The following is a 27848-nucleotide window of genomic DNA, read 5'->3' as shown; positions in this document are numbered from 1 at the left end:
TCGAATGAGCCTTCAAGCCAATCGGCACTTGTCTAGCCGAATATAAGGCAAACGAATAGTGGATGTATTCCAACGAGCAAGAGATTGTTTAGAAGCTGCCCAACACGCATGTGCACATCATACAGAACGAACACATCATTAGTCTTACAAACCAAAGTGGTATGGACCAGATAGCACCTGAGGGCCTGGACCACATCCAGAAGCTGCAAAGACGCATCAGAAGTCCAAGATCTAGGACAAAATGTTGGAACGACAATCTGAAGGTTTAAAAATGTGTTACCACTTTCGGTACAAAAAAGGGTTTAGTGCGAAGCACTGTCCTATCAGAATGAAACACCAGAAAGGGAACGGGTAGAGCATGGTGCCCCCAAATCAGTCACCTGACGAGCAGAAGAACCAGCTTCCATATGACATAATGGAGATCAACTGAATCCAACAATTCAAAAGGCTCTCTATTAAGAGCCAGTAGCGCCAAATTAAATTCCCAAGGCTCTACAGGGTGTACAAAAGGTGGTTGAGCATATAGAACCCTCTTAAATAATTTCAACTTGCGCTGGAAAATAAAAATTGAGAGCTCCAACACCTGCAGCTTCAAGGAAGAGAGTTGGAGACCCTTGTCGGGACCGTCCTGCAGGAAGGATAGCAAATAAGAAAAATTAAGTGACTCGCAGGCCAGAACTCCTTGAGCCTGTACGAGTGTGCTGTAGATCGTCCTTAGTTCCAGCACGTTGATGGGCAATATTGCCTCATGTGAGACCAGAAGCCTTGAAACCAGAGAGGACCTATGACTGCGCCCCACCCGGACAGACTGGCATCCATGGTAACCAAGGTCCATTCTCACGATTGGAAGGACTGACCCTTGGTAGGATTCGTCCTGGTTAACCACAACGTGAGGGGCTAACATCTGGTAGTGGACAACATGATGATTTGGTTGTCCAGAGGAAGGATGGATTTGGACCATTTCTGGAGAAACTTTCTGGAGCGGCCGGGAATGAACTTCGTGATCATGGACACCTCATTGAACATGGACACCACTGATCCTGAAACTGCAGCAGACAGGCCCCCGCCACAATACCATGGCTGGCTCTCCCATCATGCCGAGAACGTCTCTGTAGGCTTGGAAGCCCCACGTTTGGCAGATCGTCGGCCCCTTTGGAAACTACCCCTAGAGGAAGAAGACTGCCCCCTAGTGGGAGCCACCCTCGACTTACTGAAGGGATAAAAGGACCGAAACCTGGGTTGTTTTGGTTTAGTGTTGCTGACAGGCAAAATAGAGTTCTTACCACCAACTTGAAGGATTTGACCCAAAAAGAGTAACCACACCAAAAGGAAAACAGTCTGTTATGTTAAGTCTACATCCATTGAACAAGAGAGCAGCCACAAAGAACACCTGGCCACTATTGTGAGTGCAGAGAGTTCGGAAAACGCATTCAAAGATACCTGACCTAACAAGTAAGAAGCTTCTCGAATATGTTCAGCTAACAGAAGTAAGTCAGCTCTAGGCCCTTAACTAACTTTTCAGCTCATGCTTGAATAGCCTTGTTCATGAAGGCTGTAGATATACTTAATCTAAACAAACTGCCCACCACCACATACACTGATTGAAGAAGAAAATCACACTTTTTAGCTGTAGCACCCCAGAGCGGAACCACACCTTGTACAGATATAGCAGTGGTTCTGTTTAGTTGGGCAGTGGAAGGATCCATCTTGGGAGAACTCCCTCGTCTATCATCTAACAGACGCCCGAATGGCAAGGGTAAGGGTAAAGTGATTTAAATTTCCCGGGCATATGGAACTTCCTGTCAGGCGTCTGCCAAGTGCTCTGAAAACCAACTCTAAGAGCTGAGGAAATGGTGGGAAAACAGACCTGTCTTTTAAGAAGGGAGAAGCCAGAAGAGTCTGTACCTTCAGAATCCGCAAACCCTAAAGTTTTCCTAACCCCCAGGACTAAGTCATCTACACTCTGAAAATTACACCATAAGAGTCGCCCTCCCTCATTCTCCTGAACCAACTCCCCCTTTTCTTCAGACGAGAGATCAGGATCTGAGACAATGACCTGAACCGTCTTAGGATGTGACGTCATCCTATGGAAGTGGAGGGGGGAACTCGCTAAGGAGACGTTCGAATGAGGAAGAAGCCTTAGCAAGACCCTGGGCGGACTCAGCTAGAGAGAACCCCAAACCTGCCTCAGCCTGGGAAGTCCCACTAGTGGTCGCTACTAGCAGTGATAATATGTGGTGTAGTTAAAGAAAGAGTAGAGTCACCTACCTCTCTGGATTGAGACATTACCTGAGTGAGTTCAGCCATAGACGCCGTCAGTGACTTAAGCCAAGCCAGTTCCTCCACGGCCGCGTAGTCAGTCAACCACTGATCACGGAATTCCGCCTCACATGTTGCACACAGGACATCTGGATCTGACTGTCCACAAGACCATTTAACATTACATTTTGCACAAGTATAATGTTGCACTGACTTTCCAGTGGAACCGTTAGTCTTGGAAGTCCCTATCTCAGCCATAGTGGTAAATTAACACACACACATAGCATACCCAAGGAAGGATAGAAATTAATCCTTACAGTAAACACAGAAGCTCTAGTACCGCCTGACCTGTCACTGACATCTATATAATAGCTATAAGGATACAAATATATGGGGGCTCACTCACACACACCCACATTACACAAGATTAACAGAGTAGAAAGGAGTGTGAATGAAACAAAACTAAACAACTCTACAGCCTATATATTTTGTTAACAGCACCAAGTGAGGAAGCACAACAGTAGAGAATGTCAGGATACACAGAAATGTATCCTGGGAAAGAGCATCCGCCCCTACCTACTCACCGTTCGCACCCGTCCTCTCCTGCCGATCCGTTGTGAGCACAGTCACAGCTGTACACTTGTCCCCCAGCCGAGGAGTTCTCATAAGAACTGCTTATTGCCAAGAGGGATTTAGCAGTGGACCTGCTGCTCTCCCTCCCCCGAGCAGTCCCACCAGCACAGCGAGTCCATGGTGCAGCTGTCAGCTGCCAATAACTGGGAGGGAATACCTGCCAACCATTGGAGGTGATCGAAGACCTCAAGCTACTCACCTTGGCTCAAGGACCCAGAGTGGAGGAAGCCTGCAAGTTATCCACTCCCTGAGAAGTGTCCTTGAACCCAACAAATAAAGAAAAATTAAACTATAGGGCAACAGCCCTAAAAGAATGCCCTACTCCAAAAGGCACTTGCAAAACAATGAGGCTGGCTTCACCTGGGAGGGGCATAGCAGGAGAGGAGCTATCCTCTCAACACTGACATTTAAAGTGCCCTTGCTCCTAGTTCACCTACTATACCCCATTGTCGCAGTGTCCCCCCCCATGACTTGAAAGAGAAATTAAATTAACTGCTCCAACTACTTTGAGTCATGAGTCTGAGGACTGAAAAGTGCAGGGCAATGCAATACTATTAGATTCTGCTTGTTCCTGTGATGGCACCTGTCCATGTTGAGTCCAGCGTTCCTGATTCAGCACTTGGCAATCCTGATCCAAAGTTAGAGGGCAGGAAGGATTCATGCAAAGCAACCAGCAAGGAGGGGCTATAACAGCAACATATTGCCCAAGAAGAGCAAGCGGTTCCAGTTTCCAATATAGAAGCCAGACAGTGGCTGTGATTACCCTACTACAACTAAGGGTAACATATTGGTGTATATTTGACACTCATAGTTGGCGATTGGGAGTCTTGGCCAATAACGCCAGTAGGAATAGTCAGTGATGACTAGTTGCTGACAACCAGCGAAACACCAAAAAGCATTGTGGCACAGGAAGACCATCCCATCGTAGGACCCTAACCCCACTAATCCAGGAGCCTGAATTATGGAAAAATAATTATAAGAGACAAGATTTTGGAAATTGCTTAAAACTGAAACCAAAGTCATTGGTCGACTTAATTTTTTGGCATGGAAGCATTATTTTATATGAATATTGTACAATATATAGGGAATCTGATTCAATCCCTGTACCATCTTACGCACCAAGACATACCAGTCTCTAATTAAGTCCTTGGGAACAATTATCCTCCGGGTGATTTTTAAGTGCCACATTCATAACTTTCATTATGCAGTTAACAATAAAAGAAAGTGACCTTTAATGCAAAACGTCCTTCTTTGCACTAAATTGATACTGTTTAATGTGAAACTACATTATACCCTACAGGTTATAAATTAAGCTAATGAATGGTCCTTTTCATGCATGCTTGATGTGTTACCTTGAATATATCAAATGTGTAAATGTGTCCTTAATCCATAGTATTGCAAAAATACAATAAAACCCAAAAAATACAGTAACATTAAAAAACAAGGACACAGGATTATTTTATTGAAGCATCATAAGAGAAAGATGTGCTGATGTTGGCTAAATTGTATTCTGAATGGCAAACTAAACTCCAGTCTTGGTTAGGACACAAATGAAAACCAGACACACATCTGCAAAATCTAAAGTTTAATACACAATGTAACTACAAAAAAGATACAAATATTCAATAAATAAATATACTTCCAACAGGGCCTACAGTGTGATGCTCTGCAGTGTCCTGTAGGGCCCTGGCTTATTATAGTTTGAACCCCACCTATACCAGGGATGTAAATAACATAATATAGAGCCTAAAAAAAACACAAATGACAAAGACGAGAAAGTGTTCCCTGTAGCCAGAATCTTCCGACTCGCCAATTTATAATCTACAAACAGTCTATCCCTTCCTCTCTCAGACGGACAACAGAACGTGCCTGGAGGAAGAAGTTACACCCAAATAACTCTGTAATGCTTTCATGAGGCTTATTATGTGAGGATTAAGAGCCTGTAAAAGTACAGCTCACAATCTTTTGGTTTACATTTTTGCTGGATAAACAGTGCCATGAATCCTGAGTGCCTCGACTAGGAAGGAGTAGCACCCACACGCATGATCCTGAACAAGGCATTAATGTTGTTGCTGCGAATGGCGTCTCGGCAGGCTGCGATCACCTGGACTTTGTGCTTACCAACTGCGAAACATAGACAGGACATAATAATAAATCAAATATCTTCTAACTGGAGTGGAGAGCATTCATGAAAACTGGCGCACAAGCAGCTCTAACCAGAGCAATCATTTTCTAGTAGCATGTCAAATATGATAGCAAATGTCTAACTGATTAATATCAGATACCTGTGCACCAAGTTTCATATGCCCTCTCTTTGCCTCATCTGTTACCTTACTCCTAAAATTAACTTCAACCTGGCCTCGGCTTCATCCAGCTTACCTCGCAAACGTCCTGCTCGCTGAATAGCTTGATTGACACATTTCAGATTGTTCAGCAGTTCCGTATGATTGTTACAACGAATTTTGTAACGATTTATCAGGTCTCTGTTGAGGTCATAGAGTTCTGTATAGCGCTTCTTCATGTTCTTTCTGTGTTATTAAGAGAAGATTCCGTGATCTTCAAATGTTTTTTTCTTTACGACTAAAGTATGTCTGTCTGTCGCAACCGGTAACGCAGCAAAGATTTACAGTCATCACAAGAAACCTGCTCTCATTAAAACAATTTTAAAGTGGGCCTTTTGTTATAGTAGCATCTTTAAAAATCATTGGAACAAGAGTTATTTAACTTACTAGATAATAATAGAACCCTAATCCAAACATTCCCCTTCCCCCATGTTCACCAGGGTATGCAGCCGTACAGACTGGCATGCCAGCAGCTCTGCTGGGCAGTCCTGCCTCTCCCCTCATGCTCACTTGCAGCCTGTGAGCTCTTTCAGAGCTGGGCACCAGTGAGGAGGACCAAGAGCACTCTCATGTCACATGACGTGGTGGTGGGTTGGCCGTGGTGGAGAGACATAGCACTGCCCAGTAGATAGAGGTGGCCAGGGGAATGGAGGCGTTGGCGGGGGAGTTAGCATACTCTTGCTGTCTAGTTAAATAACCTTTGGCGCAATAATGAAAAAAATAAATAAGGGTTTGTCTAAGCTAGCGTATGTGAAAAACAGAAAGGAACAATTTGAATTATTGTTATTCCTCTCTCCAAATCTAAATTTGCTATATTTATTTTATTACTATAGCCATTAGATGAAAAGTAATTGAAATTTTAGGGGTATATTTACTAAACAGTGGGTTTGAAAAAGTGAAAATGTTGCCTATAGCAACCAATCAGATGTTAGTTATCATTTATTTAGTACATTCTACAAAAGGACAGCTAGAATCTGACTGGTTGCTATAGGCAACAACTCCACTTTTTCAAACCCGCAGTTTAGTAAATATACCCCATAGTGTTACAAAGGAAGCTTTTCATGTACTACTAATATAATTACTACTACTACTACTATTATTGAATCATAAAATCACATTATAAACATAATTCTGACTTAGCACCAAATGTCACAGTAAAACAATCAGTAACTTGTAACATATTCTGGCTACACAAAGAAATGATTTGCACAACAACAGAAAATAAGAGACTTACATGTCCCTCATGAGCCGGGCATCTTCTGCCTGCACCAGCATGCTGCGGATCAGGTTAGATTGATCAGCCATGTCTGCAGTTAGCTTCTGATGCACAGAGTGGGAATCATCTACCTGTTAACAGCACACAGAGTTATATATAAGACAGGATTTATCAACCCTTTCTTACCACATAACATATATCCTAACATTCACAATTAGGAAATCGGGACAGTGTAGGCCATGTCCCCAATCCACGCCCCTAAAATGAAATCTGTACTGCTCAACCAATATAAGGACTAACAGTTGGTATTATGTAACCTTTATGCCAAGTATGTGAATGTCATGCCTCCTATATCTAGAAACATTTAGTAAATAGCTGCTCTTATTTTATTTTTAATCCATTTTGCTGAGAATTCCGTAATTCTTCCAAACCACATAATCTCTCTCGGATATACATTTATTTATACATGAACAGAACAATTTCCATTGGTATTTAAGTGAAAGGTAAAATAAATATCTTTTTCTTTTATATGTCTACATATAGCTAAGTGAAACTTTTTGCATTTCTTGGTGATAACAATATTTCTGCCATGGTTAGCTCTAGAGATAAGGAACAAGCTTACCGCCAAGGACTGGTTTAGCTGGGGAGCAGGACGGCATCTGTACTTTTTTCCCCTTAAAATGTTCAATAGGCTGCCGAGTTGAGTCTTGCCCCTGGGGCTAAACTTTGCCAGGTCCTCCCCTGCTCTCCACCTATACCTTGCTCTCACTTACTTTATTCCAGCTATTAATCCTTCTCCCCCAAAATGTGAATGCTGGGATTTACATTCTATACATTATTCCTTATTACCAGGGTAATTTATTATTCTGAGTTGCAGTTAACAGATACATTAACACATTGAATCTGTCACAGTTAACTGTACCGGAGATGGCTAACCAGATATACAAGATATATGCTAAATCTTTGTGCATAGATCACAATGTTACTGTAGTGTCCTGGCACAAGGTGTGGTGGAAATGTGTCTATAGCATAGAGCAATAAGGAGCCTCTATCTCACCTGCACAAGCACCTTCCGGAGCTGATCAAAGTATTTGGGGAAATCCGCTTCTACAGACAGGTCCTCTATAGCCAGAAACACCGCCAACGACTGAATAATATCGCCAGCTAGGTCCATATCATCTGTTCGTAATGTAATCTACGGAGACAACGTCACGTGTTAAACTAAAGACAAATCTTGGACAGGAATTACTTAAAGAGTAATGGGGACAGGCAGTCTCTACCTCTCCATTGGGCTTCATGTTAATGAGAAGGGTTCCTGCATCACGAAGGGAAGTAAAACAGATCTGAAATGGAGCACTCTGAACCTCTGTGTCTTCTGGTAACAGGAAGTTCTGGTTCAGCCAAAGGACCACCTTCCCGAAACAAAGGAAAAACCAGTAAATAAATCAGGGATGTCTATTTATATAGAGCAGCCTAGACAGTAAGGACCTGAGCCATTAAGGAGAACAAAAAGGGGTAAGTTTGCTCCTGGACAAACCATGTTACAATGCAAGGGGTGCAAATTAGTTTATTATTTTGCACATAAGTTAAATACTGGCTGCTTTTTCACCTAGAACACAAATACTTGATAGTTTTATTTTTACACTGAAATTTAAAAGTTGATCTAGGACATGTCCTACCCCAACTACAAATCTCTCCCCAGATTTTAAATTTATCTCCCCTCCCAATGCAATATGGTTTTGCCAAGGTGCAAATTTACTACTTTTTTTATGCTTTGCTCTGTTAAATGACTCGGGCTCTAAAACACTTCTTAGACAACCCCTCTTCATCAAACATGTCTCCATATATAGAAATAGGTAGAACCAATTAGCTAAAGCCAGCTTGTACTGAGTGGTTCTCATTTGTCCAGCGGTGACAATGAGCACACCTAGTCACCTACAGCTCCTCAATACAGCTTTATTCAAGCGTTATGGATGGGCAGAGATCTTCTGCAGCAGCACAAGACTCTTTAGATCTTAGGTAACGTAGGGTTTCGGCAGTGGGACGGAGAGACCCCCTACTTGCTCTATATATATGTGGCATGTTTGATGAAGGTGATGTCATCTGACATCTAGTGAATGGATAGGCTGCACCTTAAGGCTGTTCACAGCACAGCACTCACCCTCTGAACGCGCTCACTGATGGTGAAGGTCACCCGGCTGGAGGGCTCTGGCGCAGAGGTAGGGTTATTAAGGACGTACATGGAAAACCGGGGAAGCTGCCTTGTCAGTTCAAAGACATGGAATTGTACGCTATCAAGAAGCAAAAAAAAAAAAAAAAAAAGAGTCAACCATCACTCTTGAATTGACTGTGCATGTTAGAAGTTCATTGAATCAAGAATTTCATTTAGGATTTGGGGAAAGTAGATGGAATGGGGTGTGATAAAAGTCCTGTTCACTCAGCACCTTATAGTACACATCTGTACTATATTCCCATCCTCGTCACTAGAGGTGACCAATATTTTGCGACCCGTGGGTCATATACAAATTTAAAAGCTGTTGATGAATGACAGGAGTAATCCACAATATAAATGTATTTGTCAGAAAAGCAGATGAAATCATGACCAAGATTTCAGTAAGTGAACTGCTCAGACTGCTGTAGTATCACAGTATAATATACGGTGAGAATATAAAAGTTAGCAAGTATGCATATATATGATTTATATACGGCTAGTTTATTATATGGTTTTATCTGTATTTTTATATTATATTCCTTTTAAACATTTAAATATACAAATAGACACTGAATAATTCAGATTATGACTTTTCTGTTTTAAAATAAGCCTGTTATACAGTATATGTTTATTTGATATAGCCCTTTAGCGCTTTGTTGATAGTTTTGTGGGGTCTGCAATTCCCTTTCTAGATTCGGCAGCTTTTGTTTGGTTGTTTTAGCACCATTATAGGAAAAAACAACTTTTTAATAGCAAGTTATAAGAAGCAATGAAATCAATTGAATAGGAACTAGTGACTCATAAATAATGGTAATGCTTTGAATATTGGTCTGACGTGCCTTAGTGATGTCAATGATTCCCGGTGGTCCTTGGGCTGCATTTTCGTTCATAATTGTGCAAAACAGCTCCCTCCGTTGTATGCCAAAGTTCTAAAGGAGACTCCAGTTTGACTGGGGTTGGAGGCTGTTTTGGTAATTACTGCTCACAGGTCAACAAGGAACTTCCAGAGTGTTGCAAGGCTGGGTTTACTGGAGCCTTTAGGCACAAGACCGGAGGGTGTTTAAGCACCGCCTATTAATTAACCATACACCCTAAAAAGTATAAACATAAGCAGTAGATATGGGTGAAAGTACGCTTTGCAGCAGGGCAGGATGTTTCGCAAAGGTGCAGAGTTCTGGTGATACAATCTTCTAGTTATCCTTTTGCTTCCTTATTACAAGCTGTATTTGTACATTTGCGCTTGGCATAAATAGACCTGGGATGGTTGATTCATTTCCCTGTGTGGTGCGGTTGGGGTAGTACTGGGACAACCAACAGTCAAATTCCTTAGCAAAACATGCACAATTTTGCTTATCTCTAATAAGCATAATAGATTGAGAAAATGATGACCCCACTGTAGACACACACTTGGGTAATGTGAATTGAGAAAAACATATCAAGAAAACCAAACAAGTACTTTGTTGCCAGCAATTTTTTTAAAGGGAAAAAAAAAAGGACATAATCAGCCGTGTCTGCGTCAGAACGCCCTTACTGTACTCGGCCTACGCAAGTCTGCCTCTTCCCTCCTCCGTTCCACCCCTCAAGTTGTAGGCAGTCGTGTCATTTGCGTTCAGATGTGAATTTCATGCTTTTGAGCTCATTGGCGTAAGATCAGTTTCTGGGCATGTGCAGAGCTATTTCACACAAGATACGCTACGTACGGTGGTAATCAGCATATCGATGATGACTACCCCGACAACACGTACCCCGACATCTTCACATCGAAGGGCTCCTTCCCAGCCAGGCTCCATGACGACTGATGTGGCAACCGACTGAAAGCAATTGCGATGAAGAAGCCGCCGCGACTTGATGACGTCACTTACATCCCCGACGCTGTTAACGCTGCTGTTAAAGGGGTAATGTAAGTATGCGCCCATGTACAACGCTATGTAAAGTACATTGGACATGGCCGCATACTTACATTACCCGATTAACGGCAGTGTTAACAGTGTCGTGGATATAAGTGACATCATTAAGTCGCGCCGGCTTCTTCATTCATCACGATTGCTTCCAGTTGGTTGCCACATCAGTCGTCATCGAGCCTCATCGGGAAGGAGCCCTTCGCTGTGAAGATATCGGGGTAAGTGTTGTCGGAATAATCAACATCATTATTCCGTACCCAACCCGCTACGTAAATGTACGTCCGAACATGAATCAGGCCCTAAATGTCTATATCCTCTATTAGTCATACTGTAAGAGAAAAAATGTTTCAATACACATCCGTCTCCATTTCCCTCATATTGACTAACAGTGGCTATATGCAGACTAAGCTGTGCTATACTAAGACTGATATAAATACATGCATGTTTCTGCTTGCAATAGATGGAGAGAGGTTTAAACATTCTCTGTAAAGAGCTGCACTATATGTTGCGTAACAAAGGGGGTGGTTTGCCACAGACCTCTAAGAGAGGAATCATCTATTCAGATGACAATCTGCAGGTAAAGGCTGCAGTCTGAGTTACACCTGAGGAGACTTCCTTCTAAAAGGCAAGGTGGGTGTCACCTGTCCACCAAACCAGGGCTGTGGGAGCAGTGTCACATATATATATAAACCTGAATTGTGCACTTGTGCTTTGCAACCAACGCCAGCTAGTGGCCGGTGACCAGAGAGAGCAGCAGGGACTGGCCAGTGTTAGGTTGCCTGGTGTCATCCTGATGAAGTACACTGTCTTATTGTGAAAAAACAATAAAAACACTGTTTTGAGCAAGAAGTGGTGTGTGTGTGTGAATGACCTAAGGGTGCCCATGTCACAGTAGGCACTATACAAGTACAGAATAATAAAAATAAATGAATAATTCCCACAGATCTGAGTCCAAACCTCAGTATTCTTTAGCAGTTTGCTGCAGTGCAGGACAGTGCATATATGACCTGGAGAGATGGGCAGCAAATGCTGTTCGACACTACGCTCCATATGGAGCATTGGATGACATCCGCCTCTCTATTTATCAGGCAGATAGTGAGTCTATCACTTTACTACAGTGAATTTCAGGGTCCAACTGTAGCAGTATGAAGTAGTGAATACTATGGGAGCAGGGAGCACGAGGAGACCAGGCAGGGACTAGGCTTCAAGTACTGCTGCCTGTAGGCCCAGGTCTACAGTACCTATAGGCAAAACTGTCCCTGGCTTGTTGTAAAGCTGTCACAGCCATTATCACCTGGAGGCAGGTACATGGTGAAGTGATGGCTAGTGAGTGATCTCCTACCTGCTCTTGTAACCTACAAATGCTTTAATGTGAAGATCCACAGGGACATCTTTAGGGGGACAAATGGGAACTCGAATCCGACCAGTGAGATGTTGGGCACTTGGGTGTACCACATGGCTTTCACCTTCAAATATTCCCTCAGCGAAGATGAGTACCGCACGGATAATAGTATCTAAGGATAGAAAATAACACCGTAGGCATAAAAATGAGATAATTATCTAAAACATGCATGATTTTGTGGTTAGTTATAGCTCAAAACCACCGTTCAACTGTATTCAACTTGTATGTACATAACATAGCAGCCAGTTGTGCAGTGTTGTACCTTAAACTGTGTGTAACCTACAATTTTAGCAATTGGGTTTAAGATGTCTGCGATACACTTAAGATCTTCGTGGATAAATACTTGGCAGTGCCATGTGAGAAGCCCATTTTCCTTATTTTCTATTATTATATCTAGAGATAATTAGAGCCTATTATTCCGCACCATTTGATGTTGTAATGCTCAGTTCCACGTGTGCAGACTGTGTCTCTGTGCCCAGGGTAACAGACAAAGCTGTCTGCAGCTGGGTGTTAGCTGGAATCACTCCCATCTGTCCGTCAGGCTCATTGGCTGGTGACTCTGCCTGCAGCAGGAGGAGAAAGAACCATTGCTATCGATTCAGCTTACACATTAGAACCCCAAAAAGGGAAAACACACCACACCATATTATATTTCTATAAATGTTCAGCAAAACCTATACTCAAGTCATTCTTTAGATACTGAACCTTATTATGTATGTGCATTTGACTGTCATCTCCTACTTGTCTACTGTGTTGATGGTGTCATGGCAAGAACAACCGGTAGCCAATCATATGTTCAGGATGTTCACAACAGCAGTGGATTCTGGGTAAGAGGGCACAAGGCTGCATGTGACAGACGCACTGTCATCATGTGGAGGTTATAATGGAGGCCAGAGAGAAACCAGACTGAGAATGATTAGAAGCAGGGTTGATGTGGTGTCAAACCCGCCTCTATGTGATATAAAGTTCATCTATCTAACTTATTGTACATTTAATATGTGTTCTGCCACAAACTCCAATGAAACAGTGCCCCTAGTGGCCTCCAAGTAATATAGTTACGTTCTGCAGGAAAATACATGTATTTAAATAAATAGTGTTTCAGTGTACTCTGCTGAGAGGAGATACCCAAGGCAGACAGAATATTGTGAAGTACAGTGTTTAGGGGCAGCCTGCACACCTTCACATTTTCCTGGTAGTTCTTCAGTTCCAGCAATAAGTTCTGCTTCCTCTGACTGAGCTCTCGGACAAGTTCCTGCTCCACACTTGTATCCATGAGACTCCCTGCGGTTTCCTGATTGGAGGGAAGATAGCCTCTGACTGTGGTAAAAGAAGATGACCAGAGGTTTATTTCAAATGTCATGTGATAGCACTGCTCCAGTCTTCAGGTTTTAGCTGCATGTCGGGTGCCCAGACTAACCCTCCGTGAACTTAGGGGTCATAGGTCAGGTTATCAAAATGTCTGGCCTATTTGCTGACTCAAAAGTAAGCAAACTGCAATGCCGGCTTTGACTGTAAATATATTCTGTACCGTATGCACCATGCATATCATCATCATCAACATGAGTTGAATATCGGAGGTTAAATCTATATATTGCATTTCGATCAGGTTGTAATAGCCTTTAGTAAGGCTGGGTACACACTACAGAAAATTTCTTCCGATGTGATATCTTTAACGATTTTACCGACAATTAAAAAAAAAAGTCACGATCTGCATGCCGATTCCTGTGCACACACTTTGCACAATTTACCTTCAGGGCTGTGCTCTTCATCTGTCATAACCATCGGCTGAAAAGATATTGACTCTGCACACTCCATAGAGATCTATGGACACTGCCGGTCCTGAGTGCATACACACTGCAGGATTGGAAAAACATTGTTCCATCACCGAACGTGATTTTTAGTTCAGCTTAAAAATCAAATGAAACCATACGATGAGCTTTGTAATGATAAATGTTCATCGCTACAGCGTACACACTAATGTGATATCGGGCCAAACACTCGTTTGCCGTGCAATTGGCCTGAAAATCGTCCGAAAACACTGCAGTGTGTACCCAGCTTTAGGCACAAGACTTTCCCATTAGAATGGATTTTTGTTTATAACGGCACAACCTGTAGCTCAGTCTCTGCACATTTAAAATAAAATATGAATTGTCACTAAACATACAGCCAGTTTATTTTCTGCTGTTTAAATTGTGTATTGATTCACAGCAAGATGTATAGTAGTGGATCCTGAAAGCTTACATATCAAGTAAGTTCTATAGATTGGTACCCGAAATGCCCCCAAACTGCCCCCAAAACCCCACACTGTACTCCTTTCCTCACCTTCTCCATCTATAGAACAACAGATGAGCTGAGTTTTCCCATCCATGCGGTAATCTCCTTCTACCACTCCAGCTATTGATGAGGAGAAATTGTCTTTAAAGATCACCTCTCCCGTGCGATCACTACGGGCATCAACCTTTAAAACATGATGATAGGTCAGTAAAAAACAAGAGACAGTTCTACTAGTTTAATACCTAATATCCTGCACAACACTCTAGGGTCAAAGTAGTGCGAACTCATATAACTGAAACGTACATAGAAACACTGCACAACCAGAGGAGGAGCTAGACTTTATTTTTAGGGGGAGTGACTTAGCATAATCACGCCCCTCCTTGATTTTGATTTGTTGACCCTGCCCATTCCCACGATTAGCCCCACCCCACCCCTTCACGTTTTGATCGGTGTCTTGAACGCAATTTAAAGAGTCTTGTGCTGCTAAGGGGGAGAGGGGATGCCCCGATCGCCCCCCGCTGGATCCGCCAGTGTGCACAACGCCTCTTTGACAGCAGCACTTGCATCAAAGTCCCTTGCAGTGCATTCTGGGGTTATTTACATACATAATGCAATGGTGCAAATGTTCAGCACAGCAATCAGCTCTCCGCTTTACACAGATCCAACTTGCTCTACTTTACTGTACAACTGCAGATTTGCACCATGTAATTAAATACCTTCCAATATGAGGCCACAGATCCTGGATCTACATCATGGGGTTCTGGATAATAGTGTTGGCACTGGGTTTATCAGCTCTGCAGGTGATCACACTCTGTACAGATCTTTTTACCTTACAATGTATTGCACCACACCTTAATGCATGAGAAATAGGTTGCATGTTCTAAAATTTTAAACACTGTTAAAGTTTTAGAATGCAATGGTGGGAACGAGCCCAAAATAAGCCATTCATTCTATTCTTAATGCAGTTTTGAGGCATCAGCAAGTGTCTGGAAAACGCATTAACAGCGGATAGGTGTGAACCAGCCTCCAAAGAACAGCAACAAAATGCAGTTAAAGCAACAATTAATTTACATAAGCCAAAAACAGCCAGTTAAAGCTCTTTATACTCATACACACATTAAAGCACCAACATGTTGGACATGCACAATACTTTAAACAGTGACGCTAGCAAGACACTCACCTTCCCATTAGACCAGCCAGTGATCAGCTCGCAAACGCCATCAGAGTTAAGGTCGAAGGCATGAATGCTCATTGCAAGGTTCTTAGACTGTGAGATTGGAGAGATGCAAGCACTAGATAGGATGTAACACAGTGCTGGAACTACCAGCTTCAGAATTACTGAAACATAATCGCTGTAACTGCTATAATGCAAAGTACTGAACTAGTCTGTCATTTGTAACTTTACAATTAAATAATCTTACAGGTTTCAAATGTCTGTTAAAATCACAAACAGACCTCATATATATTACTAACTGAGCATTTAAACAAGATCTGTCAACTACATGCTGAACACAAATATATTATAAACAGACTTGGTATAAACAAACTTTTAAATGTAGTGTGCTATGAAAAGTTGTATTTTCTATCATATTCACCCCTATAGGAGACCACAGAGATACATTGGAAGGAGCCATCGTTGGTCTGGTATAAAGTATCACATGAGTGTGTCCCGTCCAGCTATTGGCAGCTTGTACAAATCTACGCTCTGAACCCCGATATTGTCATATTCTGAAGAGTCAATATTAATTCTATTCTAATGACCTTGTAACAGTCACTCAGCTAATGTGTGTAGGAATGAGTGTGAACTTATGCCAAGTTGCCTGTGAGCTTCCGGCATGTATTCCAATAGCATCAATATGAGAATTCATACATTTTGTCTTATAAATCCAATCTATACTTAATTTACTCTGGTACAAAGAATTAAGTAAAGTTAACAGTCATTTTACATTAAAAGCTCATGATTGGTTCTGGGAGATCACATGACCTGTCACTATCTTATTCAAATCTCACATACACTCTGGGATATCACGGAAGTCTGGCACAATGGCTGACATCAGTATCTAATTTGCACACTCCAACCATGTGCTGTAGAGTGCCTCCGAAACGGCACTCCACGGCAATGTGACATAGACAAAACCCCAGAGAGGTGTGCAGGAAAATCTGTGATGTCATCATCATCACCATTTATTTATATAGCGCCACTAATTCCGCAGCGCTGTACAGAGAACTCATTCACATCAGTCCCTGCCCCATTGGGGCTTACAGTCTAAATTCCCTAACATACACACACACAGACACACAGACAGACTAGGGTCAATGTTGATAGCAACCAATTAACCTACTAGTATGTTTTTGGAGTGTGGGAGGAAACCAGAGCACCCGGAGGAAACACACGCAAACACGGGGAGAATATACAAACTCCACACAGATAAGGCCATGGTCGTGAATTGAACTCAAGACCCCAGATCTGTGAAGCAGAAGTGCTAACCACTTATCTACCGTGATGCCCATACCATAGTTCCCAGAAATAAGTGCAGAAGGACATCTAGGTGAAGTCCAGCAGATCGTGTCAGTAAATTAAATCAGATCTGGATTAACACACATACCTTTATTCTCCAGTACCGTGACATCCGATCATAGACCCCCACCGTACCATTAGAAAGTGCATATCCAAACCGGCTGGAGTGCATGGGGCACATGGCGGTGATAGTCTGAAAAGGTGATGAATCTTTTACTGTCCTCTACTGACATTTCCAATCACACTGCAGAAATATGCCATAATCCTTTCACAGTTTGGAGTGGTGAATATACAGATCTCTACCAAGCTTAAGAGCTTTCACACCAATGAAGAAAATATTTTTTAAAACATATATAAATAATAAACTTTATAGCACTGTATGAAAAGATGGAATAAGCTAGATCACTTCAATTGTGTACAGGATAAGACAGTTTCCAATGGTTATTTGATGTACTGTACTGATTGCTGTTCCTTAGTGGAAAACTGCTCTGGTCTCAGAAAATGTAATCAGAAGTTGCTTGCTGCATGTAGCCATACTTCTGTGAATGTCCGATTCACATGTCTGTTCAAAAGTGCAAATGTGCAGTATCTCGCAAAAAAGCCAATCAGCAATTAGATTTTATTTGTCTGGTGCAAGCTAGGACAACAAATCAGAGGGCAATCTGGCCCACGTCATCTGAGATATTATATTTACCACTCACTTTTTATACTGAATGAACCTAAGCTCAATTAATGCATTGATGTAAAAGACTTGTGAAATGGTTTGGGATACTCTGGTCTAGATAAATCTACCATGTATTTACTTTTATAAATGTTCTTTGTTGGGCTACAATTTTGCTTTTTTGTTTCTTTTACTTTGTGACGTATATGGTTTTTGCTATAGTTTAAACAAAATTAAAAAACAACATATAACTGGCAAAGCTTTCTCATAATGCGAGACCAAAACCAGCCATGTCCTACAGGACAGGATTAGATGACATTAATCCATTGCTCTGTGATGCTTTTCATCTGAGGGTGTTTAGAACAGATATAAACTAGCCTTGTTCAGCTCGGCATGACACGACCTGCGTGTAGACGTTACAATGGCACATGTAAGGAAGCTGCAACTAATGTGTCCTTACCTCAGTCTCTGTTATTTCAGCAACTATCTCGTCTTCTTTAAAAACCCTGATGTCAAAATCTTCAGATCCAACAAGAAGCTGTAATAGGTAATGTATAGACCTGTATATGAATTCACACAAGCATGGGCAGCCTCACACAAAGCGCATACAATCAGGGGTGACTCTCGCAGGGTTGAACATCTACAACAATGCACAAAATACTATTGAAAGTTTGGCTTTATGGATAAATCTTTGTGAAACGACCCTTCATAATAGAAGTTCACCTAAATGATTAGATTAAATAAAACCTTAAAGCCAATATATAACCTATTGGTGAATTTGGTTTATTTTATTTTGTTTAATTTCCTACTAATATTCCTTAAGGCATTAGGAATAAGTAACTGCAGTTAACCTAATTTTCAATATAACTGCAATTATTAACAGGTCTGTATACTTCATTACTGCTGTCCTAAGACAAGTAAAAAAAGAAATCAGGTCCCTGACTCCAAGTAAACACTAACATTGTGCTAAAGAATCACATGGTACAATACTGGCTAAGGCTGGGTACACACTACAGGTTTTTCACGCGATTATCGGGCCTAACGGTCGCTTATCGTGTGATTGACCCGATATCACATTAGTGTGTACGCTCCAACAATGAATGATTACCGTTTCAAAGCTCATTGTATCGTTTCATTTGATTGTATAAACGGACTACAAATCTCGTTCAACGATGGAACAATATCGTTCCAATCCTGCAGTGCGTACACACTCACGTCCAGCAGTGTCCATAGATCTCAATGGAGTGTGCAGAGTCACCATTTTTTCAGTTGATGGTTTTGACAGATGAAGAGCACAGATCTGAAAGTAAATCTTGTAAGACGCCTATAGTGTGTACACATAAATCAGCCCACTGATCGGGACTTTCAGGTAAAATCGTTAACGATATCGCATCCAGAGAAATTTTCTGTAGCGTGTACCCAGCCTTAGCGCTACAAACAATCAAAATGAAATACAATGTCTCTCACATAACAGATGTCTACAAGGGCAGTGTACAGAACTGCACATCAGACTTACCTCTTTTCTCCCATCTCCATCGAAATCACACAGTGCCAACGAGCGCACATTGTCTCCTGTCACCTATAATATAAAATGTGTAGTTACAGGGCACGGAGGTCAAAATTGTACATAGACGTGTAGTCAGCAAATTATAGTTTATGATGCTGACAAATTAAGGCATGAGAACTGTGGCAATAAGAAATAGTACTAGTGCTTTAATGAGATGTATAGAGCATGGGATTGTGGAGAGATTTAATGTCACACAGTGAAATGAGATAAATGAGTGGAGAGGGATGACCCACGCTTGGTAGAGATTGAGTGTTGTCCTGTACGTAACAGGAAGAATGTTGCACCTTTAAACTGCACTTCAGCTGATAAGCACTTATCTTACCCAAAGTAACACAGCTGTAAACACATCAAGTGTCGCATGGAATAGAGATTATTCTGGATATCTCATCACTTTCATGACTGATTTAAGCCATGAATGAGGCTAAACCGAACAATACTTTGGCCAAAATTGTAAAAGTTTTGTGTAATGGAAGGGGTGGCTCTAACGTGGTAAATATTAGATAGCTTTGTTGACCTCCCTGTAAACAGAGGCACACTCGAGAGCAGACAGTTGACGTGCATCTTGAAACGCGTTGGGTGGAACACTTAGATGCGCCAGTGCAAAGTGAAGACATTTTTGGTACGCATTGAATGCACTTTTTACACGAGGTCAAATAACAGCACCAATACCTGGGCTGCCAAAGGTCCTGGTTTAAAGCAATATGAGTTCCAACTTTTGAAACTTCCCTACTTCAGTAATATGATGTATCCACTTAATGACGTCATCGTCAATGATGACAATGCAATGTGACGTACAATGTGTCCTGTTACTTTCAGAAATAAAAGATCTAAATAATTTACCATTCTATAATAACACATAAAGCTGTATTTTCTCACCGTCCAAAACATGTCGTTTCCTCTGCAGTCGAATCCTTGCAAGGCACAGTTCCCACCAATGATCGCAAGAGGACAAGTGATATCTCCTAAGGACCCAAGAACCACCGCATTGGCTCCATCTACAATCTAAACAATGTTTTAAAGAGAAGACATCTGGACTTTAATGACAGTTATTTTCTTGTAAATACTGCTAATATATCCGCAGCGCTGTCCAATCAAGCATCAGAGCATGCTGTATTAACATCATGGCAAATAATTAGCCTTAGGGTGGTGTCACACAGGGGCTTTTCCCCCCACGTTTACAGGTTATCACTACAAATTAAAATCATTCATTTCTAAAGACAGAAGGTGTGACACAAGCGAGTTAATCACTCAGCACAGCAGTGTTTGGGAAAAACATCCAAATTGCTCAATAAAAACGCACTCCAGTATCTCCACACTCTGCAAATCCATTACATATCAGCAGACTCGATCACACAGACTGTTTTTAGCACTTATTCGAAATGATGAGATTAAAAGCAAACGGCGTGAGACCGCCCTTGGTATAGATAAGAGACTCTAGGATGTCTAAATGTCCACTTACATAACACCTGATTGACCAAGTGTTTTACACCATAATGGCCGCACCAATTTTCAAAAATGTCCTATGCAAATTGGAAATATTTCATTGGAAATAACATATTAATTCTGTGTTTTATATTTGTTTATATAGGAACGTATTCAAACTTTGATAGAGCTTTAAATTCCAGCAAAAAGACTATAGATTTTTCATGTTTAATAAAAACTTTTTTCCATGTTTACATTTCGTTCAACTAAGGGGACCCCAATGAATTAGAATAACCAGTCTTCACGGTATGCCTTATAGGTCCAGTGTAACCTTGTCCGTTCTCTTAATTCCAGTCTACACCAGATTAGGGTGCATATCATCATCATCATTTATTTATATAGCGCAACTGATTCCGCAGCGCTGTACAGAGAACTCACATCAGTCCCTGCCCCATAGGAGCTTAGTCACACACACAGACTAGGGTCAATTTTGATAGCAGCCAATTGACCTACCAGTATGTTTTTGGAGTGTGGGAGGAAACCGGAGCACCCGGAGGAAACCCACGCAAACACGGGAAGAAGATACAAACTCCACACAGATAAGGCCATGGTTGGGAATTGAACGCATGACCCCAGCGCTGTGAGGCAGAAGTGCTAACCACTGAGCCACTGTGCTGCCCCATATAAGGACTGATCCAGGTCTCCCATACAACCCTGAGCTTTTCTCCATTGAAGAATATGCCTGGTGACTTCATGATTGGGACATCACCAGAATTGCCCTGCACTGATGGTGTAGAGGAAACTTCCATATTGGACATGCACAGTGTACCAGACTCCAAATTAAGTTGTTTCATGCCAACTTACAGATTTATTGGTTGGGTTATGTACAGATGTACAGCTAAATTTTAAGTGTCAGGATTAGTGCTATTGTTTTTTTTGTGCATTTTCAACTGTACAAACACAATAACAACACCATAAGCATTAGAAATGTGGAAGCCAACATAGATACAACCTGCAGTCACGGAGGGCTGCCAATGGCTGCTCTTTCAGCATCCGTTTGCACATGAAAGCACAGGGCAATAGTTATTTACTTGTCAAATGACCAGTATGTCAGGGGTTAACGGCATAGAACTAATCCAGCTACAAAAGTTAGATACAGCCAATTAGTTATGCTTCCGACTAGACTAGAGGATTCCACATGACCTCCAACTGAAACCCAGGACCCCTCACTGGATTGATTTACCTGCATGTGGTCAGTAGATGACAGGGGACATTAAATAAAGATTTGTCTATCCCTGATATACAGTGACAGGCCAGACTCTACTAGTAATGATATCATACAGTACAGACTGGGGCGGCTGAATGAGAGGCTAAGATTGCAGTAAGGGCAGCATTCTGTCATCGTGATGTCATTTAGGTCAATTCTTTTTAATCACCTCTTTAAAGAACAGATCAGAGTTGTTGTGAACGTCGTACGCCATGAGATTGGTTTGTGTTCCTACTATGAGAGAGTCACAGCCCAGGGAAGGATCCAGCACTCCGGCAGCTAGGCAGCTGACGCTCTGGTTAATGTTCAGTAGAGAGATATCTGTGTCCTGGGCGCTCTGCACTAAGCGGTTTGCAGAAACGCGCTGGCTACGAGCATGGGGGTTATGTATAAAAACCTAGAAGAAAAATAAAGATGCATTATACAAAAATGCAACATATTATGACACATTTTAAACCATTTATCTTATTTGCTAAAGTGGACCTGTCGCCTACACAGATTTGAGGTAGCCATTTTGTGTGTCAAACCCATATTCATGAAAATGGAGCATATCAATTCAAAAGGAGCTAGTAACACCAGTGAAGCATTGTTATATGTCTGAGTAAGTGTCATTTGTTGCTCATAAGGCACAGAGCCTCGTTCTTCATTTCGGTCACTAGTTCCTTGTGAATTTATAGGTTGAATATTACTTCAGCAAACAAAATGGCTGCCTCCTCTGTGTGTCTGACATGATCTTGCTCCAGAAATACTCATGCATATATGACAGAGGTAAAAGAGGTGGATGTAATGGAAGATGATAAAGATATGAAGTGGGTGACATTTTTTATAAATAGACCTGTTGACACAGAGGTTTTCTCTCAGTTTGTTCCTTGTACCTTTCCAGCCTGGGTGGCCGCAGTCAGACATGGGTGTGTCCCATCGTATTTCCCCACTGCCACCATTCGAGGGTTGATTTTGTGGTTCAACTTCAAGGTAAATATTGGAACAAGCATGATGATTATCTACAAAGAAAGAAAATAAATAAATAAAATCAAGGAATTTGTGTAGGACTGCTGGGTAATCGTATAACGTCACTAATTTCAAAGTATGCCCTCATGTCATCCCTCCTCCCAGAGACACCACCACCTATTTCTTACCCAACCTCCTCTTACCTGGCATTCCTCTCACCCATCTAGTCTCACTTCAATATCTCCTAAATGCTGTGGAAAGACTGACCTTACTCTCACTGCTACATATCTTCCGCACCACTGGCTCCCAATATCTTCCAGAATCCAATTCAAATTATTCACCCTCACATACAAAGCCCTCAACACAACCCCTTCCTACATCTCAGATCTCATCTGAAAATACTGTCCTGCACGCGACTTTAGATCTACCATCACGCTTTCTTAGATCTACCTCTGACCTGTGCCTTGCCTCATCTATGATAACCACTGCTCCCTGCAGCAAACAAGACTTTGCCTGTGCCTTAAGCTGGATACACACTACAGAATTTTCCACCAACTTTTTATGCCGATCTATTTTACACCCGATCGATGGTCCGATCGCTCTGTCCATGGACTGCATACACACTAGCCTTGTTTTAGACGATAAAGGGAAGAACGGCCGTCCCGTTAGCGACTTTTTACAGCCATGTTGCTGTGAGCAATGATTGTAATTTTGCACCGTGGATCGGTTGGAAAATTATACACACTACACAACAGAAACGAGATTGGAACAAAGATATTTAACCGTACGACCAACCAAATGAGGCGACAAATGTCCATTTGGGCAGACTTTCGACCATCGTGCCACTACACACACTGACCCGACTTTTGAACGAGCGGTCGTATGTCGGCTGGTTGAGCCGATTATTGGACGAAAACCCTGTAGTGTGTATATGCTAAAATCACATAATTTTGCTCTTTTTTTGTTCCTACATTTTTAACCTCAATAACATTAATTTCAAGTAATTTGCAGTCAATTTTGACCACCTCACAGATCACAATATTATTTTCATACACTTTCGGACAAATACTGCAGCGACCTGGCTGTATGGTAAACGATAGAGCAATGACACAAACACACGGCAGTTCCTAGCACATCTAGGACACACTGGCACACAGCAGTAGCAGAAAAGAAAAATGGGGGTCCGTCCTCCCTCCCACCCACCGTTATGTTGGATTTTAAAAAGAAATCCAAAAATTGCGAGATCCGAGGACGTAACAATGACGTTTTGCCTCATTTTCAAATCCGAAAAAGTGCGAAAGTACCAAGCCGACTCGGTTCGGTACTGGGATCTGCTAAGTTCTTGTACGTTCGGTTCTCAGGTAACCGATCCTGAGCATCTCTAGTAAACATCGGTACACAACCCCATTGCTTTTTTGGGAAGTACCTTCAGGCAGACATTTTGCACAACGATTTGCTACATTTCGTGGAAATGCACCTACTGGCAAAAATAAAATAGCCACTTTAACATACCTGCCTACTATCACTTTGGACCATCACCTTAATTCATAACCACTTTTATTTTTTCCTAAAATATTACTCATTTGAGCCCATTTATATCTTAATTAACTTATTGCAGTAGGGACTGTTTTTATTTCATGTGTCACATTATAACATTGTTAAGTGTAAAGATAAAAATGTATTGTCATATATGAACTGCATTTGATTGGCGCAATAGACGTCCCACTGAAGGTATAAGCTGGCGGCTTGGTTTTGTAAAAAACAAGTTGTTTTGCAAGGCTTCTAAGGCTCTATGACATACATACCAGCTTTATACCTCCCGTCCAGGAGATCCCGGAGGAGAGGTCAGGTGGTAAGTACGGAATGGTCGTAATGCAGAGATTCACGGCATAGCATGACAGGGGGTGGGGCCTGATGACGTGGATTACCGCCACACACTAAGTTTGGAACCCCACTAAGGTGCAGAGTGCGACGTACGCCAGTTTGCATAGTGTATCTTGCGTGAATTCGCTCTGTGCATGCCCAGAAAGTAGGCGCACACATGTGTTAGACTTGTGAGACTCTGACACGTGAGGTGATTTCTGCGGCTAGACATCAATCCGCAGGGAACTCCCTCATCTGCCCAGCTCCTTAGCTAAGAAAGGCCAACAATTCTCTATCCCAAAGTTGCTGCCATTTTCGACGAGCTAAGCCTTACACTTCCCAGTATAAACTGGTTTAATATTGCAACAATAAGCGTATATCCCAAATATGGCATTTATGCCAGGGGCCACAGTATTGCCGTTTCATAAATGACCCTTGTATTTACATTATTCTAACTTCGATGATGCTCTATGTGCATTTGTACAGAGAGACTGGAACCAAAGGAGTCCCTGGATATTGGGATGGAGGTCTTGGAGGATCTGTGAGGTGACTGTCTGCAATCGCATGAGGTGAATAAAGTTGAGAAGCGACCTATGGTATAAGTTTGTGAAACAGCATATGGTTTGTAACGTGTTGTTAATTTATAAATACTGTGCAGGAGTGTGAGGAGTTGATTGAGAATTAACATTTAGAGACGGGCGTTTATTTGTTAATAACCTTGCGGCCTATATGCTTATTGTTCTGGCGGAAGAGGAGTTAAATAAAGTTTATAACTCTTTGGGCTAGATTTACTAAGCTGCGGGTTTGAAAAAGTGGGGATGTTGCCTATGGCAACCAATCAGATTCTAGCTTTCATTTATTTAGTACCTTCTACAAAATGACAGCTAGAATCTGATTGGTTTCTATAGGCAACATCCCCACTTTTTCAAACCCGCAGCTTAGTAAATCTAGCCCTTTGTGTTTGAATAGAGATGGCCTGGCACCCAATATTATTCGCACTGAACCACACACTACACTATTTTCCACCCACATGTTGAACTGTGTTAAACTCCCATGTATTCGTTGGAGGCCCTCTGGTCTAATTTGCCCTTCCACTAGCTAGCTGGGGCAATAAGAAATGCTTGTGCTTACAGATCAGGCTACCAGGAGGACCCTTCTACAGAGGTGTTAAACATCAATTAAAACATTACTTTTATTAAAACGTCATCATCATCATCATCATCATCATTTATTTATATAGCGCCAACATATTCCGTAGCGCTTTATAATTGGGGACAAACACAGTAATAAACAAACTGGGTAAAACAGACAAAGAGGTGAGAGGGCCCAGCTCGCAAGCTTACAATCTATGGGATATAAAGAAAAACATTTAATAGACAATTGTAGTGGAATCGCTTAACACAATTTCAATCTAATGTATCAATTGAAAACATATAGTAAAGAAATTGCTTTGTTCTCTCTAAATTATCAAATTCCTTTCATCCTAAAATGAAACAATTGCTTTAGTAATAAAATGATCTTAAAGTCTTTGAGAGTAGAAACTTCTGAAAATGTTTTCAAAGAATCCTGGAATCCTGACTCTGTACTGCACTCTCTGCCTGACCTCTCCAGTCACCCTCTTTCATATACTGCTAGGCTGTTGTCTTCTGCTGCCTGATCTGCTTTTACCGTGCCTGCCCCCATCCAAGAACTTCCCTGCTTGCTCTCATTTGTCCTCAAATCAGGACTGTCCCAACTAAATAGGGACAGTTGGGAGGTACGTCTAAATCACTGTGGGAAAAATAATGTTAAAGCGGTTGTATCACTGTTTTGTTGGGAAAGATTATATTGTCATATATATATGAACTAACGGCACACAACTGAAAGTAATATCCAGGACCATTTTGCAGTCAGCTATCATTAAAGAATCCCACCCAAAATATAACGCATATTGGATTCTCGGGGACCACATGGTCAATCTGCACAAACAAACAAACCAGCCTCCATTTATTTGTTGTGATAAAGTTGATTAAAATAAAAAGATGACATTGCAGTGGAGCCCCTCCCTTTACAACCAATACCCACCCAAATCAACACAGCTGATAAGATTGTATCATTGCATGTATAGTCTAATGTCTACATACTGTATTTATTTAATTGTACACAATAATATATATATATATATATATATATATATATATATATATATATATATATATATATATAGTTTGTGCATTGATAGTAAAAGTCCAGATTAAATTCTGGCATACTGATAGCTATGGCCTCCCGTCACCATGGCAACGCAATCCCGCAGCATCAAAACGTCACTTCTCCCGACCCCTGTGATTTGTGTTCATATGGTTACATTATATATTTCTAGCTACATAAACACCATCGTATTTTTTTTTTTTTACCTTTCCCTATTTTAGAAATACCTGCTACGAGTAAATCCAGCTCCTTTCTGAAGTACCGCTTTCCACCGTTGTCTCCGCGTCCGTTGTCAATAAAGTTACATGAAAGTTCATTGACGGAGCGCAGCGGAGAACGTAATGAGAGGTCAATTACACAGTAACGAGATCTGATTGGAGGCAGAGAAAGCACAGAGCTGGTGACGGCAAATGCTGGCACTGGGGCATCCTGGGACTTGTAGTTCACAGCAGCTGTACTGGTATACAAGTCAAACCGTGGTCTAGAGCTTGAGATACATGTGTATAATTAATATGCTACATAGTGTTTGCATACATAAATATAAATACACATAAATATACCAACACACACATATATATATATATATATATATATATATATATATATATATATATATATATATGTACACAGTGCTTTTTTTGTAAAAAAAAAAAAGGTGCCCAAACTCACGTCTTATTAATCTTTTATGAAAAAAAATAAAAAATTATATATATATATATATATATATATATTACTTGTGTTTGCTCCTGATGAAGTCTGTTGTACAGACGAAACGCGTTGAGTTACTGCTACTACTACCATCTCCGATCAGATAGGCTTGTCATCTGCTTCTGGATGTGTAAGTTACTACTGTTTTTAATAAACTTGAATTTTTTTGGATACTACATCTGTGTACTTCTGTATATTGAGGTGACCTATGGGATAGCCAAGGGTGGCTGAAGATTGAATACATCCTCACAGCCTACGTGACATCCTGCAGATAAGCCATTAAACTATTGGCTTCTGGTACGCATACATCTTTATTGGTGTGACCTGTTTTTTTACCTTTATGAATGCCATTTGGCCGTGTGTGACTCTCTAGTCTATGAGCTTTATTTATCCATCCTAGATATTGGTGATACCCACTTGGTGGGAAGCTCTGGCTCACTCATTTCTGGTGGTCTAGTTCCTTTTCTG

General features: G+C 41.4%; 1 protein-coding gene across 3 annotated transcripts; it reads right to left on the bottom strand.

Moving 5' to 3' along the window:
* Nucleotides 1-4462: 4462 nt before the first annotated feature.
* Nucleotides 4463-27159, bottom strand: BBS2 (Bardet-Biedl syndrome 2). Of its 3 annotated transcripts, none has more exons than XM_075188934.1 (18): nt 26879-27159; nt 22550-22675; nt 21844-22071; nt 19862-19987; nt 18935-18997; nt 17879-17956; nt 16846-16950; nt 15420-15506; nt 14288-14423; nt 13143-13282; nt 12390-12528; nt 11906-12077; nt 8612-8741; nt 7731-7862; nt 7508-7645; nt 6469-6581; nt 5272-5420; nt 4463-5016 (listed from the first exon to the last, which is right to left on the bottom strand). In XM_075188934.1, the coding sequence occupies exons 2-18, from the start codon at nt 22664-22666 to the stop codon at nt 4910-4912; spliced, it is 2160 nt and encodes a 719-aa protein (XP_075045035.1). In that variant the 5' UTR covers nt 22667-22675; nt 26879-27159; the 3' UTR covers nt 4463-4909. The 3 variants fall into 3 exon arrangements, with proteins under 3 accessions (XP_075045035.1, XP_075045032.1, XP_075045033.1); XM_075188931.1 differs by having other exon boundaries at nt 12390-12532; nt 13144-13282; XM_075188932.1 differs by having other exon boundaries at nt 12390-12532; nt 13144-13282; nt 26900-27159.
* Nucleotides 27160-27848: the final 689 nt, after the last annotated feature.

The sequence above is a fragment of the Mixophyes fleayi genome, chromosome 10 (assembly GCF_038048845.1).
Source record: "Mixophyes fleayi isolate aMixFle1 chromosome 10, aMixFle1.hap1, whole genome shotgun sequence".
Classification (NCBI taxonomy): Eukaryota; Metazoa; Chordata; class Amphibia; order Anura; family Limnodynastidae; genus Mixophyes; species Mixophyes fleayi.
The sequence above is the reverse complement of the archived record's forward strand: the minus strand, read 5'-3'. Positions and strand labels throughout refer to the sequence as shown.

Bases quoted from the DNA above. Each gene is read 5' to 3' on its own strand.
- BBS2 (XM_075188931.1), bottom strand. From the start codon at position 22,666: ATGCTTGTTCCAATATTTACCTTGAAGTTGAACCACAAAATCAACCCT. The intron at 19,988-21,843 runs GTGATTAAAAAG...AACATTGTTTAG, and splicing joins CTGATCTGTTCTTTAAAGAG to ATTGTAGATGGAGCCAATGC. The intron at 13,283-14,287 runs GTGAGGAAAGGA...CTTTTACCACAG, and splicing joins TTGTTCTATAGATGGAGAAG to TCAGAGGCTATCTTCCCTCC.